At 37.3% G+C, this 17,221-nt stretch overlaps 3 protein-coding genes across 8 annotated transcripts; 2 read left to right on the top strand and 1 right to left on the bottom strand.

Moving 5' to 3' along the window:
- Positions 1 to 154: 154 nt before the first annotated feature.
- LOC111431554 (dolichyl-diphosphooligosaccharide--protein glycosyltransferase subunit STT3B-like) lies at positions 155 to 3,804 on the top strand. Its single transcript, XM_023068236.1, has 6 exons — positions 155 to 1,332; positions 1,760 to 2,296; positions 2,434 to 2,888; positions 2,989 to 3,111; positions 3,218 to 3,277; positions 3,468 to 3,804. The coding sequence occupies exons 1-6, from the start codon at positions 394 to 396 to the stop codon at positions 3,595 to 3,597; spliced, it is 2,244 nt and encodes a 747-aa protein (XP_022924004.1). The 5' UTR covers positions 155 to 393; the 3' UTR covers positions 3,598 to 3,804.
- Positions 3,805 to 4,997: 1,193 nt separating this feature from the next.
- On the bottom strand, positions 4,998 to 8,457 carry LOC111431606 (E3 ubiquitin-protein ligase RING1-like). 6 transcript variants are annotated; one of them, XR_002708531.1, is made up of 4 exons: positions 7,127 to 8,457; positions 6,295 to 6,450; positions 5,436 to 5,606; positions 4,998 to 5,282 (listed from the first exon to the last, which is right to left on the bottom strand). XR_002708531.1 is itself a non-coding variant. In XM_023068292.1 (2 exons), the coding sequence occupies exon 1, from the start codon at positions 8,261 to 8,263 to the stop codon at positions 7,136 to 7,138; it is 1,128 nt and encodes a 375-aa protein (XP_022924060.1). In that variant the 5' UTR covers positions 8,264 to 8,457; the 3' UTR covers positions 4,998 to 5,282; positions 7,127 to 7,135. The 6 variants fall into 6 exon arrangements, 2 of the variants coding, with proteins under 2 accessions (XP_022924060.1, XP_022924061.1); XR_002708532.1 differs by having other exon boundaries at positions 5,428 to 5,606; XR_002708534.1 differs by lacking the exon at positions 6,295 to 6,450.
- Positions 8,458 to 11,392: 2,935 nt separating this feature from the next.
- On the top strand, positions 11,393 to 16,638 carry LOC111431620 (probable ADP-ribosylation factor GTPase-activating protein AGD15). Its single transcript, XM_023068313.1, has 8 exons — positions 11,393 to 11,721; positions 12,202 to 12,260; positions 13,279 to 13,369; positions 14,378 to 14,432; positions 14,645 to 14,735; positions 14,843 to 15,044; positions 15,963 to 16,143; positions 16,483 to 16,638. Coding segments are annotated over exons 1-8 (732 nt in total). The 5' UTR covers positions 11,393 to 11,670; the 3' UTR covers positions 16,485 to 16,638.
- The last annotated feature ends 583 nt before the right edge of the window (positions 16,639 to 17,221 follow it).

Genomic DNA, 17,221 nt, shown 5'->3' on the forward strand with positions numbered 1-17,221 from the left:
AAAAAAAAAAAAAAAAAAAAAAAAAAAAAAAAAAAAAAAAAAAAAAAAAAAAAAAAAAAAAACTAAGCCCAAACATTGTTAAAGCCCAATTGAGCCCATTCCGAAAATTCAAAACACGAGTATCTGCAACTCGTCGTCGATCTGGTGGCAAACCAAATTCAGTATAATTCATTTTGATGCAATCCTTTCTCCCCTCTTTCCCCCTTTAGTATCATCGTCTCTGGATTCAGCTCTGCCTTTTCTCCGCCCATTCTGTTGTTTTAGGGTTTTGCTCCATTTCTCCACTCGAAAAACTTTTCCATTTCTCATTTGCTTTTCCATGGGAAATTCGTAGCGTTGACCCGTGTTTCAATTTCCTTATCATTATCACATTTTTCTTTAATATCTCCAATCATGGTTGGGAAGATCGAGCCTGTCGATGGTTCTGCTAAATCTGGATCGAATAATCCGAGCAATTCTGGAACCATGATGTCGAATGCTAAATCTGATCTGTTTAACAGTTTGTCTCTCAAATCACTTAAGCTCAAGACCAAGCAACAGGAGCTTCTGATCCGAGTTTCAATCCTTTTCCTCGTCTATGTTTTGGCCTTCATTACTAGGCTCTTCAGTGTTCTCCGGTATGAATCCATGATCCATGAGTTTGATCCCTACTTCAATTACCGAACTACGCTCTTCCTCACGGAGAAGGGCTTTTACGAATTCTGGAATTGGTTTGATTCTGAGAGTTGGTATCCTCTTGGTCGAATCATTGGCGGGACGCTCTATCCTGGACTTATGGTCACGGCCGCTATTATCTATTGGGGGCTGCGGTTTCTGAAGTTCGCTGTGCATATTCGTGAGGTTTGTGTATTGACAGCTCCATTTTTCGCATCAAATACCACATTGGTTGCGTACTTTTTCGGTAAAGAAATCTGGGACTCGGGGGCTGGGCTTGTCGCAGCCGCTTTGATAGCTATTTGTCCAGGTTACATTTCGAGATCTGTTGCGGGATCGTACGATAATGAAGGTGTCGCCATTTTTGCGTTGTTGTTGACATTCTATCTATTCGTAAAGGCGGTGAATACTGGATCCCTTGCTTGGGCTCTATCCTCCGCTTTTGGGTACTTTTACATGGTTTCGGCCTGGGGTGGCTATGTATTTATAATTAACCTTATTCCACTCTATGTGCTTGTTCTTCTGATAACGGGAAGATACTCAATGCGTTTATATGTGGCGTATAATTGTATGTATATCTTGGGAATGTTGCTTGCCATGCAAATTCGATTCGTTGGTTTTCAGCATGTTCAGTCTGGGGAGCATATGGCTGCAATGGGCGTCTTCTTCTTGATTCAGGTTCTAATTATTTATTATCTCTTTGTTGACTTTGTTAATAGTAGCCAAAGGAACGTTTCAATGTTGAGTATTTATGTTGTTGCTCAAGGAGTGATCCCATTGGTCGGGGTCTCGAGCACTCGATGATAATGCACCTAGGTGCAAAGCTCTACACGGGAAAAATCCTTGAGCTGTCTAAAGCTAGCGTTGAGGCGGGCATTTATTTAGTTCATCGTTGTTCTTGTTGTTGGTGGTGTTGGTGGTGTTATGATACAAGGATTGGTTTAGCTAACTTTGTATTTAATCTTATCTTGTACACTGTTCTTTTTCTTACCCGTGTGAAATAATGGTTACCTCGGTCGGAACTAGGCAGTGAAGAGAAGAAGTGTTTATGATTTCTCAGAATGCATGTCATTTCATTCATTGAACTAATTAGCCTCTCTTACAGGTATTTTACTTCTTGGACTGGGTGAAGTACATGCTCAGTGATACCAAACTGTTTCAATCCTTCCTGAAGATCACCGTTACTAGCGCAGTTGCTGTGGGTAGTGTTGCTTTGGGAGTTGGCACTGCGTCCGGGTATATATCCCCGTGGGCTGGCCGGTTTTATTCTCTTTTGGATCCGACGTATGCGAAAGATCACATACCTATTATAGCCTCTGTCTCCGAGCATCAACCCACAGCTTGGTCATCTTTCATGTTTGACTTCCACATTTTGCTTTTCCTTTTCCCAGCTGGTCTCTATTTTTGCTTCAAACGCTTGTCCGATGCAACAATTTTCATCGTCATGTACGGTCTCACTAGCATGTACTTTGCTGGAGTTATGGTAAGGTTAATTCTTGTTGCTACACCTGCAGTATGTCTTATCAGTTCCATAGCTGTCTCTGCTACAATCAAGAACCTGACCCAATTAGTGAGGGCTAAACCAAAGGCTTCTCAGATTAGTTCTGGTAAAGGAGCCAGCAATGTGAAGGGTTCCTCTAAGGTATGTCCAGCTTTGTTTTTCTTCCTTGTCGGTAGGCTTATACGGTTTTTAATCGTATTCAATCTGAATTGGCATTGAATTGTTCAATTGCCATGCTTACATTGAATACTCTGACTAATTACCTATGCTTTCAACAGGGATCTCTTGATCAATCCCCGCCTTTCCAAAAGAACGGTGCTATTGCATTACTCGTTGGTGCTTTTTACTTGCTTTCAAGGTATGTGACCCATTGTACATGGGTCACCTCAGAAGCTTATTCATCTCCATCAATTGTCTTGGCTGCAAGGGGTGCACATGGGAACAGGGTTATCTTCGATGACTACCGTGAGGCATACTTTTGGCTCAGACAGAATACCCCTCAAGACGCTAAGGTGATGTCATGGTGGGATTATGGTTACCAGATCACGGCCATGGGAAACAGAACTGTCATCGTTGACAACAATACCTGGAATAACACACACATTGCTACTGTTGGACGTGCAATGTCTTCTTATGAAGATGATGCATATGAAATAATGAGATCACTCGATGTCGATTATGTGCTAGTTGTCTTTGGTGGTGTTTCCGGCTATTCATCAGATGATATTAACAAGTAAGGGCATTTCACCTTTTTTCCCCTTTCTAGTGAATGGTTTTGTTTTTTGAGTAGGAAAAGAGATGTCTTATTTGATGGGGATTGTATATCATACCAGATTTTTGTGGATGGTGAGAATTGGAGGTGGCGTTTTCCCTGTAATTAAAGAGCCCGATTATCTGGTAAATGGAGAATATCGAGTCGACAAAGGGGCAGCCCCGAAGATGTTGAATTGTCTAATGTAAGTTTCTTGGTATTGGAAGATGATTCATGTGTATGTGTACATTGTTACCTTTTTTTAATCTCCTGATATGAGGTAATGTGGATATTCTGTTCCGTGGTACCAGGTACAAGCTTTCATATTATCGGTTCGGAGAGCTAGTAACGGAATATGGCAAGCCTCCTGGGTAAGTTCAGAATCTATCACCATTAAGTCTAAAGAAATTGGCTAATATGAGCGTAGCTCTTAGTACTATTTCCCTTGAGGTCGGAGGTTTATGTCTCGGCGTTTACTATAATAAGCTTGGACTGGTGGAGATGTGTACTTTGAGTTTGTGTTGTGCGTTAATGGCCTTCATGGTTTGTCTATGATGGCAGGTATGATCGTGCCAGAGGAGTTGAAATTGGAAACAAAGATATCAAACTTGAGCACTTGGAAGAGGCGTTCACCACATCTAATTGGATAGTTCGTATTTATAGAGTCAAACCACCCAATAACAGGTGGTGATTGCTCTTTCCGCCCCTTCCCCTCTTTGGAACGGCTACACAACAAGTGAGGTAGAACACTGAGCGAGAGTTTTTTGAAATAGTGTTATTCTTCTAGGGACACAAAGTAAACCGGAATTTTGCTTACAACTTTGAGAGGTAGTACTGAATGCGTCAATGTTTGATGGATTTCTCATTGACTTAAATATTACTAAGCTCTTCATTAAAAGTAGTTTTTAAACGCTTAAAAGTCAATCCAAACATATTTTCATGATTTTCATGGAGACTTCATGACAATAAATAAAAACCTTAAGCACGGGTATAAGTGTTTATCGAGATGTCGCTTCCATTTATTGCTCTCTCCATCGCCAAATTAAAAGTGTTTTTAAAGATTAACCATCGAGAGTTAATAATCTTAGGCCATAACTTCGATCTAGAGTTTGAACTGAGCTTAAATTGATGAACTTTTATGAATCTAAATGAAAGTATATAACCCACTCGTTAGTTGAATGATGAAAAAATTGATGAACTTTTATGAATCTAAATGAAAATATATAACCCACTTGTTGGATGATGAAAGTCCCATTGATGAACTTTTATGAATCTAAATGAAAATATGTAACCCACAATGTTGGATGATGAAAGTCCCATCAGCTAATTTTAGGAAACGACGGGTTTATAATCAAGAAATACTACTATCTCCAGGTATGAGGCCTTTTGGGAAGCCCAAAGCAACGCTATGAGAGCTTATGCTCAAATTGGACAATATCATACCATTGTGGCATACCATTATAAAGATCGGTGATTTCTAACACCACTAACGTATCTATAGAACAAGAGTACATGACTAATTATGACGAGCTTAGTAATATTTCAACCTTGTTAAAACCACAAAATCATGCTTAATATAACAGATATATCCCTCGTATATAAAATTTGAAAATCCGTGGATTCTGTGAACTTGTGTCTTCCTGCACTTCAACAACGCTATAAAAACCGAATGATTTTTAAAATTTTCAAAAGAAAAAAAATTTTGAGCAGCCATAACGTGAACTTTAGGGCATAAATCTCCATCCTCTGAATTAGGAAAAATGGGAAAATCTAGCAAAGATGAAGTTATGCAATGGCCATTACCAAAACCTAGAATGTAGGCAACTCTATACAGATAATAGTAGTTTTGTGAATCAATACACTTGTTCTTACCGTTATTTTACCATCCAGCCAGCCCCAAACCTGAAACATCAGATTCCTCAGCTCGATGAGCGACGAGGATGTCCTGAGGGGGAGGGAGAGATGAGTTGATTGATAAACAAATGAACAGTATGAAATCGCTTTTCAATGTAAACTAAACCAACAAAGGCAAGTGCAGAAATGATCAGTATGAAATCGCTTTTCAATGTAAACTAAACCAACAAAGGCAAGTGCAGAAAAGCCACATGTGAGGCAGACAACATTTCAATACATGAAATGGTTCCCGGAGAAGCCAAAGTATTACAGACCTTCGCAAACAAAATAATGCACATAACTTCCTTAATCTACAAAGAATTCTGAGCTCTGAAATGGAAATAGAAGGAAATAGAAGATCGAAGGACCTTTACCTATGGATTATTATAGTCAAATTTCAAAAATGGAAAAACTCGAATAATTAACATACAAGGATGTTTTCTATATTCAGTAATGGTTCCAGATTCAAATCGCTTGCAACACCTGCCAAAGAATGAAAGGAAGACATTTAGTTGTACAGAATTTATGAAATCACTGCATCAGACAAACAATTTAAATTTTCCATAAAATCTAGAAACTCCAAATCGAAATAAGTCAAAAAAACGTCTAAACCAAAAGGAAAAACTACCATTTAACCTTCTAATATTTGGTAGTTAGGACTTGTGTAAAAGTGCATATGCAGAAATTTCTCACGGAGATTATCAACTTCGACTGAAACCAACGGCCTTCCGAACCATTGAGGTTCCTCATGCCAGCAATATCGAAATCAAACCAAGGAATAGAGAAGCTGGGGGTGGGGGTACAGTTCTGTTCAGAAAATCAATTGAACACGTTCATTGACTGACAAACAGTTCAAAGATTAAGCACATGCTCTCACCAAATTTCAGGACACTGATAGAAAAGTCTTGTTTTTATTCTTTTTTTTTTTTTTTATGAGAACGAAGATGAGAAGCATTATTAGCAACACACCACAGATAAGACTGCCTGATAACAGCTAGGCTACAAATCATAACAAGAATCTGAGCATGGCATTAAACAGGGTGAAGTTTCTCACCTTATGAATGTGTGTAAATATAACAGGCTACACTAAAATTGTCAATTCCTAAAAAAGTTTTAAAACAAATATTCAGCTGCGACCCAGGAGGTACTTTTGAGCCTATTTATATAGTATCTGAACTCCATCCTACCTAAACAAGATTAAAAGATAAAGGGTCGATTGCTATTTTCCATAGTTACTTCACATACAGGCAACATAAGCATAAAACTTTTTTGATGTTTTCAGGTAGGGAAACGTGCATGCTGGAGAAAAATGAGTTCAAGATTCATAAAGCAATATAAATTATTTGTCAAACGCATAAGACAATGAGGGAAATTTAACCAAGCTCAGAAGATAAATTACAAGAAAAAAAGAAAAAAATTATGTTAGCTCTCTCCATGGAAAAATTAATGAAAAGTTTATTGCAAAATAGTCAATAAAGGATTGAGATACAAATACCCAGAGGTCCATATCTAATACAACTCCAAATTCATTCAAAGTCCTGCTCTTATTGTATCCGATTTCATTCTTCAAATCTTATCACACATAAATATTGCCAAGGCATGGACATGGTGATTTGTGGATGACTCTCATTTCGTAGTACCATTCAAATACCTAAAGACACAAAATCAGGCAACGGTTAAGATCTTTAAGCTCTACATAGATGTCGAAGGACAAAGAGAAAGTGTCTTTTTCCTTGTTCACTAATAATTTGACTAAGTTAACTCATGTTTCACAACCAGCGATTAGGGAGAAGAAAGGCTCCTTAAAACCAACAAGAACAAAGGAAGAATTCGAGGGAGGGAAATGGAGAGAAGAGTGCTCTAAAATTTGAAATATTTAGTGAGCTCATATTACTAAATGTCTGCTAGGCCAGAAAATAGATTCACAGACCCAACAAATTGAGCATTCAGCAATATGTAGACATAGTAAAGGTCCTTACTGACAATAATGGATATTGAAGATAAATGTTTAAGATGCTTAACCAAACATGTCTTATCTTAAAGGCCGATAGAAATCAAACGGAGGACTAATAAACACTCCGTGGATGTATTTTAATTAAGGGGCATTAAAGAATAATCAGTATCAAGTTCAGATAACTTGGCAAGAGCAGGCAGGAGTAACGGGATTGCACATGTTGGGTTAATCCATCCCAAGTAAATGTTCAGAGAGTGGACCACAAAATTGTTCAAATGAACTAAAATTGAAATCAACAAGAATTATATCAACGTTTGTACAAACTAGATTGATAACATTTCAAAAGGGAAGAAAATAAATTGAGTTGTAATACCAGTAATCATCAATCAAGATCTTCCTGCATGGGTTCTGACGAGCTCTGATTTCCCCTATTTCTGGAGCTAGGTTCGTCGCTATTTCCACTATTGTTGCCACCTCCGCTGTTACTAGTCTCGGCGGCCGAACCAAAACCTCTGAATGGCCAAGGAAATGCTATCCTCCTAACCCTCCGCTCATGTTGACTCGGTGAATTCTCGTCGGAATTAGGATCGCTTCCACCAACATTTTCCCCACGGATAGAAGAATCACCAAAGGGTTGACTTTCGCTTTGACTTCGATTAGGAGCTGAAGTCCCACGATTCCTTTGCTCGTAATCAGGATCATCTGTGGGCAATTCATATCGACATACCGGACAAGAATTATGCAATTCCAGCCATGGAATGATACAATCTGCATGATATATGTGTTTGCAAGGCATCTGTTTCGCCTCCTCGTTGAGCTCAAACGTATCCTTACACACAGCGCACTGGGAAGAATCTGAGGCCAACAATTCCTCCGTAATTTTGATATTTGGAAGTGCCTCAATCGACGACTTTGAAGCGGGAGGGGTTCCATAACGGTTCGGATCGTTTTCAGCAAGTTGTTGAATCAACTGCTCGAGGCCAGGGCCGAAGAAGTAATCTCCAAGATTGAAATTGGAAGATGGATGAAACGCCTCTCCCGATGCGTTCTGGATTACCAATTGAACATTAGCGCTTTGAAGATAGTTCTGGAGGAAGAGCAAGGGACTAAAACCGTCAGGGTCTTGCAAGGACGACGACCGATGAGAACCGCCTCCCAATAGCGCCGATAGATCATTCATCATAGAACCGCCACCGCCAATGCCACCGGATGATGATGTCGTGGAGAATATAATCGGGAAACCTCCATTTCCACCGCCACCGGAGCTGAACGGCGGAAATGCCTCGGATGTGAAGGAGAGGAAAGGATTGGGAACAGGGCTAGGGTTAGGGTTTGGACTATCCATTTCTTCAACGAAGCTATCGTTGCAGTTGGGGCACAAAAGATCGGAGGATGATGAGGGAGTAATGGTTACCGTACGATTGCACGTATAGCAGAAGAAGAGCTGAGGGCCATGCGAGGCGGCGCCACCGCCAGCTCCGTCGCCAGAGTTACCGCCGGACGAAGACATTCCGATAAAAACTGAAACCTGAGATTGTAGATTTTTTCTCAAGCTCTGGCGATATAGGAGAAGAAGAAGGAGAGATGGAAAAAGGTGCAATGAAATTCGAGCGCGAGTGATGCGGAGAAGGAAGCGAGGAAGACCGGAGGAAGAGATTAGCAGATTCTATTTTCCTTTTTACAAAATTCTTTTTCGCGAGGAAATTGGGTAATAATTAATTGTTTCTACGCATTTAAATATATTCTAAATTAATTTAAAAAATGAATATCTTTAAATTTAAAATAAATTTTATTTCAAAAGTATTTTAAAATTTCTAAATATTAGCTTCTTTTTTTTTTCTAATGTTAAAAAATAACCTGATCTTTCAATATTAATACCTTTAAATTTTTTTAACCTTAAAAAATAATTTTTTTCATCAATATACACGTTTTAAAAAATAATATTAATAGCCTAAACCCTTTAAAAAATAATAATAATTTTTTTTATAATTTAGAGATAAAATAATAAGTGGATATTAAGAGAGTATTCAATAAGAGATAGAAAAATAATAGAGAAATGATTTATAGTAGGTAGATAAGCAATTTTTATTCCTCCGTGTATAGACCATCAACGTTACGTTTCAACCGTGTTCATGAACTTTTTGTGAATTTTTTTTTTTTAAATTTTATGTGCATATTTTTTAAATATAATAGGTAAATGCGTTTTAATTTTTGTTTAAGTCGGAGGATATTAATAAAATTTTTAAAATTGAAATATATTTTTGATACAAAATGTTAACCTTTCCAAAATTCCACCGCCTTCCCAAAACAATGGGCCAGGTTTGATGAATATCGTTCTGTCCAGCCCAAAGAATATCTCTATCCCAGTTGCGAAGAAGCCGACGAAGTCCACCACGGCCAAGTTATTTGATCCAAACAGCATCATTATTTAGCTTCCACCATTGAGCTGGCGGTGGAGTCCAGCGAATTCAGGATGGATATTGAGGCGGAGGCACCTGGGGTGGAACTCAATGCTAGCAAGAAGAGCGTGTGTATCAGATTCCTGCTACAGTGATCAACAAATTTCATCCGCCCAATGGCTCTGAAGAAGTCTTTGTCTTTGTTGGATGATGAAAGTCCCACGTAGACTAATTTAGGGAATGATCGTAAGTTTATAACAAAAAAATATTAACTCTATTGGTATGAGGGCTTTTCGGGAAGGCCAAAGCAAAGCCATGAAGTTTGCCATGAGAGCGTATACTCAAAGTAAACAATATCATACCATTGTGGAAAGTCGTGTTCGTCTAACATGGTATCAGAGCTCATGCCCTAAACTTAGTTGTGCCAATAGATTGGTAAATCCTCAAATGTCGAACAAAGGACTCCAAAAGAAAAAGAAGTCTCGATTAAGGGGAGGTCGAGCCTGGTCAAAGCAAAACCATGAGAACTTATGCTCAAAGTGAACAGCCTTTTGGGGAAGGTCAAAGCAAAGCATGAGAGCTTATGCTCAAAGTGGACAAGGATTTTGAGATCTCAAAATAGACAATATCTACGGGTTGTGGGTTTAGGCGGTTACAATATTTTTTTTCTTTCTCAAACAAGCATCATTCATCAGACAATATCTACCAGTTGTGAGTTTAGGTGGTTACAATTTTTTTTTCTTTCTCAAACGAGCATCATTCATATGATTTGGCACCTTTATTAGAACAGAGTGTCAAGAAATTCATCGACAAATAATTTTATCATATTGAAAATTCGTTGCATCCTCTATTATGATGTAAAAACATCGAGTAAGGATCTAAATACGGGTTCATGTGAGGGTCAGAAATTAACTAATGTGCAAGGTGATCTTGAAAAGGGGCCAAATTCCATGGGTAGCACATGTGGAATAGAATACTTTAATTCATGATCATCACTGAAACCTCCCTTGATTCCATACCTGCCACAGTGTACGCCAAATGGGAAGGGGATGATTATGCCGCCCTCTTTACGTTATCAGAACTCCGTTAATTAGGTTCTTTGGTATGCCTTGTAATGCCCGTCATCATATTACTGAAATGCACCATGTGTGCTTTCCCCATTCCTTTCACGCATATCATTCTGTGCTCAAACACATCGATTTCCTCCCACTTGAAGTCTCCCGTTACTAAACATGGTACGACATGATATTGCATGTTGGTGGGAGAAGAGAACAAATCACCATTTATAAGGGTGTGGAAATCTTCCCCTAGCAAACGCATTTTAAAGAAGCTCGAAAGGGAAAGCCCAAACAGGATAATATCTGCTAGCCGTGGATTTAAGACGTTACAAATAGCATCAGAGCCAGACATTAGACAATGCGTCAGCCTTCTCGCTATTCCCTGAAGGGGATAGACAAGAGGCTGTGTGTCAATGAGAACGCTGGCCCCAAAGGGAGGTGGATTTGGTGGTGGTCCCACATCGATTGGAGAAAAGAACGAGTGGCAGCGAGGACGCTGGCGCCTAAAGAAGGTGGATTGTGATGTCTCACATTGGTTGGGGAGGAGAACAAATCACCATTCATAAGGGTGTGGAAAACTTCCCTAGCAGATGCATTTTAGAGTCTTGAGAGGGAGGGAAACTCTAAAGAAGACAATATCTGCTACATTGGTTGGGGGACGAGAACAAATCACCCTTTTAAAGGGTGTGGAAACCTTCCCTAGCAGACGCGTTTTAAAGTCTTGAGAGGGAGGGAAACTCTAAAAAGGACAATACCTGCTAGCTGTGGATTTAGAGCAATACACAACAGATTGTTGAATAACTTGAAGGAGGTAAAGCTACGTGATAACTAACTATTTTATATGGAAAGTTGGAATGGTATCTAATTTGTGGAATAAAATTTAAAATTTTATGTTTATTATATTCATTAAGTTTTTTTAAAAAATATAATTTAGAAAAATAATAAATGTGTAATTTAATAAAATAAAATAAATAAAAAACATAAAAGGAATATTAAAAGAAAAAAATTATAATAAAAGAGAAGGATTATGGTGGAACTGAATATGATGGCCCCGCCTACAGAGCAATTGAAGTTGGAGAACACGCGGAGTGAATGGATGAGCGGCAGGCTGAGGCCTTACCTGGCAGTTTCATATAAATATAATTTTATGAGTTAAAAGGGGAAACCGATCCTCACTTTTAGTTTCCCGCCAGCTACATTAATAGGAAGGTTAAGATTAAGAACAGGTGGCGAAGCCTCGAATATGAACGCTGCCATTTTCCTTTCGCATTATTTGAGGATTTCCAACCGTTTCCCTCACAATCTGTGGAGCCAATCATTACAGAACTCTTTTTCTTGCCTCTTCATTGCCGTTCCCGATAATTCTCTGTTCGGAGACACCAGAGGCGAAGGCGACTTCCTCAGAAACTGCAGTGAATCGACCGTCGTATCGTAGCGGACCGTCAAATCCGAGTCCAAACATGAACGAGAAGGCCTCCGTCTCTAAGGAGCTCGAAGCCAAACATACTAAGGTTTCTTTTCCATCTTTATCTGTCTATTTCTGTTGCGTTTGTTTGAAAATGATCGAACATCGTTTCTTCTCCATCGAGTTGTTCGAGAAGGAGAAACGTAGCTGTTATGCGTCCTAGCCGCTAAGAAATATCATTGTAGGTTTGGAGCAATGTAATGTTTGTGTTTAGAAATGCTATGATTAACTGTTGGATTTTTTTTCATTTCATCAAAACTGATTCGAACTGCTAGCACAATCAGACTAGCTAAAAACTGTGATTGAATTACGCGGTATTAACGAAACTGTTCGTCGCGTTAAATGTTTGTTTATTTCGCATCGAAATCCTACACCGTCGGGAGATGAATTTCAGTTGCTGATCTATTAGTTTCATGCGAATTTTATTTTCATCTCGACTTCTTGGTTTTAGCCGCGTAGAGGATTATTGTACTACTTTGTTTAACTTAAGATCACTTTTGTGCGCGTTAAATGTTTGTTTATACAGATTCTAGAAGGCCTTCTCAAGCTTCCAGAAAACAGGGAATGTGCTGACTGCCGGAGCAAGTATACATTTAAACGATTATTATTATTAATTTTTAAATATGAAACGTTCTTTCTGTAATTCTAAATTGTTACGGATGTAGTTCCTGTTCGTAAGCTTCTGATCAGCCATTTCTACTTGGAGCATGCAATATTTTCGCCCTACATTAATTATTCTCGTTCCTCTCTGAATATCTTCTCTGTTTCTGCAGCTCTTCAGAGAATCTTTTTGTTGTCCTTTGATTACACAAAAAAAGAAATGGCTATTGTCTCGTTTTTATGCGTAATCAACGCCTTAGTTTCATATCATGTTAATATATATTTAACCACTGAATGTGAACTTCGACTTTTTAGCAGTATCTTGGTCAAACTGCATCCCTTTGAATGTTCAATGCTCTTAGACGTTTTTTGAATGTTAGTTTTGTGACTTTCAGGACTGTTAAATAATTTTCTATTTGATATTTAATTGAAATTTAAACCAGCAACGAAATATCTGACCCTGATGCTCTATAATGTTTCAGTTGGGTGAATAACTATACTGTATATGTTTCTCTTCCCTAGGCTGCTAAGTTATGAAGATGGTTAGAACTTTGGTTCAGAGTTTGTAGTTCTAAGGCAATCATTGGATGACTGGTTTCGATTTGAGTCATCTTAGGCAGTGCACAATAATGGTTGGTGAAAAGTCTGGACATGGTAATCATATAGAGCAGGAGAAATATATGCAACTATATATTACTTTCTGATGAATAAGATACAATAGGGTAAAGACATTTTAAGACAGAACTTTTCCATTGTCTAAAATTTTATGCGGTGGCAAACTAGTAGATATGTTTCAGGTTTAGCGTGAAATTAAAACAAGCATTTTAAATTGTTGTAATTTAATCATGCTCAATGTTGGCAAATGACTGCCACTAAAACGAGGTTTTGGAAATGGATTTCTAAGAGAATGTGTGCTTTGATATAACTTTTCTTAATTGATATGAGTTCAACATGTACTTTAATATTGTATACTTGATGTACTTTTTTGATATATGATTCACAGGGCTCCACGATGGGCAAGTGTGAACCTTGGAATTTTTATATGCATGCAATGCTCGGGTATTCATCGGAGTCTTGGAGTACATATTTCAAAGGTTTCCCTCACTTTTTTTCCTACCATATGTAGAAAAGTGTTTTTTGCTTCCTATATAAGTTCCTTCTGCGTAGTGGTTTTCTGACAACTGGTAGATCTTTACTTTGAACTTTCCTGTTTGGCTTGAACAATTTCTTGTAGTTTGAAGAGATCTTCATAACAAGCGTGAACTTCAAAATGATCTTACATTTAAACAACGTAAAAGGAATTCATAGAGCCTGAAACTTGCCAGCTTGCATGTATTAATTTCTATCATCGAAGTGTCCCAGTATTTTTGGAAGCAAGACTTGTAACCAACCTATTTAAGATTTTTTGGTGGTTGTTTAGAGGAAATCTCCTTGCACCTTAGTTTCATTGGAGATTACAAATATGGTGAGAGACTTAATGGAACTGAGGACAAATTGGCTCATGAGTTTCATATTATTTGAACTTGTGCTTACCCTTAGTATCTGTCCATATCAACGACGGAATAAAAAATTAATTAATACGCTTACCCATATGTTTAGACAAATTTAGCATTTCCTCTTTTGCAACTGAAGCTTCAAGAAACTTGTCTGATACACATGCTGCTGATCCGCTAGGTTTTAATGTAAATTTGTTATCTAGTTCCAATGATCCAAGATAATCATTGTTATTACCTGCAAACTACTTTGGAAGGTCCAAGTCATCTGCCGATAAACTGAATAGATCTGTCAAGTATTTGTTTATCTTGTTCTGTAATCCTTAGGTTGAAATAGTGGTAATGTTTAACAATATTGAACACAAAACAAAGTTGTGGACCAAAGGAATTATGTATGCAGTTAGCCTTTTGCATTACCTCATGCATATGTGCTTGCATTTGCTGTTAAATGTTGTTTAATTGAATTTTGAGTTAACTAATGTTCAACATTCAATATTTTCTAAAACCTCGTTATGTTGGATCTCTTCTTCTTCTTCTTCTTTTTTTTTCGTTTCTTCATTCGGTGGTTTCAACCATCCTTACACTTGGAAATTTTCATTTTTGTGATAGGTACGGTCTACTACTCTTGATACGTGGCTACCGGAACAGGTTGCTTTTATGCAGTGTAAGAACATTTGGCATTTGTTAAAATTTTCGTTTCAGTAAGAAAAATTAAGTTAGGAACTTCACAACAGACTACTTTCAATCAAATTTACTACCCAATTGGGTGGATACTTAATCCCCAAAGGAAAATCCCCGTTCAGAGATTTCATTGCCAGCAAATTAATGTCCTTTTAATCAACTACTTGAGGCTGATTGTCATTATATTTGTTGTAGCTATGGGAAATGAGAGATCGAATTGTTACTGGGAAGCAGAACTACCACCAAATGTTGATAACAGAGGGAATCAAATGTTCATTCGTGCCAAGTAAATGCTCTGCTTAAATTTAGAACACGATTTAAAGAAATTTGGATATGTTTTTTTCAATCTCTTGTTCTTTTCTATTTTATCTAACTTTGTTGAGGAACTTTCAGGTACGAAGAGAAAAGGTGGGTTTCAAAGAACAAGACACACCCAACTCCACAATTAGGTGGAACGAGAAATATTTATTGTGATTCGATTGAAACTGAACCCAAAAGCTCTATTTCAAAGAAGATGCGGAACTTCTCTCTTGATGAAGAGATTCTCACAAATCACGTGACGAAAACAACTCCTCCAGTAGCAAAATCACGCGGGGTAAGTTCATCTATAATCCTGTTGCATAATCCACTATATTCTTGTTTTCCTTCAAGTGGGATTTTTCTGCCTGGTATACAATTGATGTGGAAACGACCGGGTTTGACTCTTTAGAGAAATTCAATTTTCCATTAAATTACGATCACGTACATATATCTCCATGAATTGAGGAGCGAATTACAAAATAGCAGAATAAAACTAGTCAATGGTCTATTTTTTAGGAATTTAAACAAATAGTAACCGTGAAACAAGTCTTAACATCTGATTGTGACACCTTTAAAAGATCACACAATACGTTAGAATATATGATGTTCCGACATTTTTTCAGGCACCCTAGTTTATTAAGTTATTGAATAAATATTCTTCCAAGTTTGACAAGATAAGTTGTAGCGTCTTTCATTTTCGCATTATTTTGTTAGAAATCCTGTTCACTTGGAGAATGAACGGACAAACAAACGGAGTTTGAATTTTACTTTTCTTTCTTCGAATGCATGGTTGGGGATTAGGAGTTCAGTGAACTTAACTCATTTTTTATGCATGCAACATCCCTCTATGCCAGTCTTTCTGTGGTTGTCTTGATTGGAGAACTGTCGATTCTGTAAATTCTTCTCGCTGATTCTACCCCTTGACCCAAAGCATTATGGTTATTTGTCAAGGAGGGAAGTTTTTCTTTTTCTCATTAAGTTCCCATATTTGTTTCACTGGTATGCATACCTTACCAGGAAGACCTGGAAGTTCGAAGCGAATAAATGAAGTGAGTGGAGAATTATGTTTCTGCGGTATTCTGCCAGATCTTGTTAAATTAGCTATTTTTGAAAAATTGTAATTCGACTGAAATACCATGCTTGCCTTATCTTGAGAAATAAGAAGGCTATAGTTTCAAGTGTTTAATCATGGTGGTGCATATTTCTCATGCAGAATTCTTTAGATATGAAGAACCATATGATTATTTTAGCTCCTCCAAGAGGGCCTTCATCTGTGAAAGGAATTGATACATCCACAAAAAATACAAATGGATCCCCAGATCTCTTCATATATCTCCAAGATGCAAAACAGGACTTCCCTAGCGTAGTTCCAGATCGTTGGGCAACTTTCGATTGTAAGTACCCACACTAGAAGTTTTTTAAGTTCTTGTTTACTTAAAAATAATCTTGATGTTTCATTTTTTGTTTTCTGTTTTTAAATTTATGCTTGTTTTTTCTATCGATTCCTATACGGTAATTTTTACATGTTTTTGAAAAACACTTGAATCCTTAATCAAATTTTAAAAACAAAAATAATTTTTTCAATAATATTTCTTTTTGGTTTTCAAAACTTGATTTGGTTTTTTAAAACACTAAAAAAACATGATACAAAACCTAGCTTCTTGATTTTAAAAAATTGAATAGTCATCTAACTAAGTCTTAATTCTAACTCTTAATAAAATTCATGGATGCAGGACAGGTGAATTTTACACACCTATCTTGATGAATTATCCATTTGTGATCGTTAAATTTGGAAGAAGCATATCTTGTCAGCAAGGTTTGTTTCTTCTATAAAACACCAATCTTCGTATTTTAAGATTCGAAAGAAATAAATTTATTTTTACGTTTTATTTAGATTTCTAAGAATCATCATTCATGATCCTTGTTCTATTTGGCCAAGTTATTTAGAAAATAACATTATTTTTTGCTATACGGAGACATTCCAGTTCAGATAATTTTGAGTTTGAGTTTGTAGAATGTCTTTGAATTTTCCTTTTCCACATAGTATCCATAAACGGTTTTGTTATCATAATTAAATGCATTCTCAAAAATCTCTTTAAATGCTTTAGATATCTTTAGAACTTTTCAGATTATTTATAGAACATATGACCAAACAAAATGAGATTTTCATTAGTGTCGCTCTTTCACACTATTTCTTAGTTTTTGTACCTAGGACTTAGGGAAGATGTGGGCCCACATATTTCTTAGTTTTTGTACGTAAGACTTGGGGAAGATGTGGGCCCACATTCGATCCCCCCGAGGGGTAGATTACTTGAAAATTTATACCTATTTTCTCTCCTCTCCCATAATTATTTCGGGAGTAACCGGTAAAATCAACTAGCATTATTTACCCCGTCATTCTTTCCTGTAATCCGAACATCGTGGATAGGGGGTTTGTAGCTTGTTTGTTAGTCAAGGACAACTAGGAAAAAA

The sequence above is a fragment of the Cucurbita moschata genome, unplaced genomic scaffold (genome assembly GCF_002738365.1).
Source record: "Cucurbita moschata cultivar Rifu unplaced genomic scaffold, Cmos_1.0 Cmo_Scf00036, whole genome shotgun sequence".
In the NCBI taxonomy this organism is placed as follows: domain Eukaryota; kingdom Viridiplantae; phylum Streptophyta; class Magnoliopsida; order Cucurbitales; family Cucurbitaceae; genus Cucurbita; species Cucurbita moschata.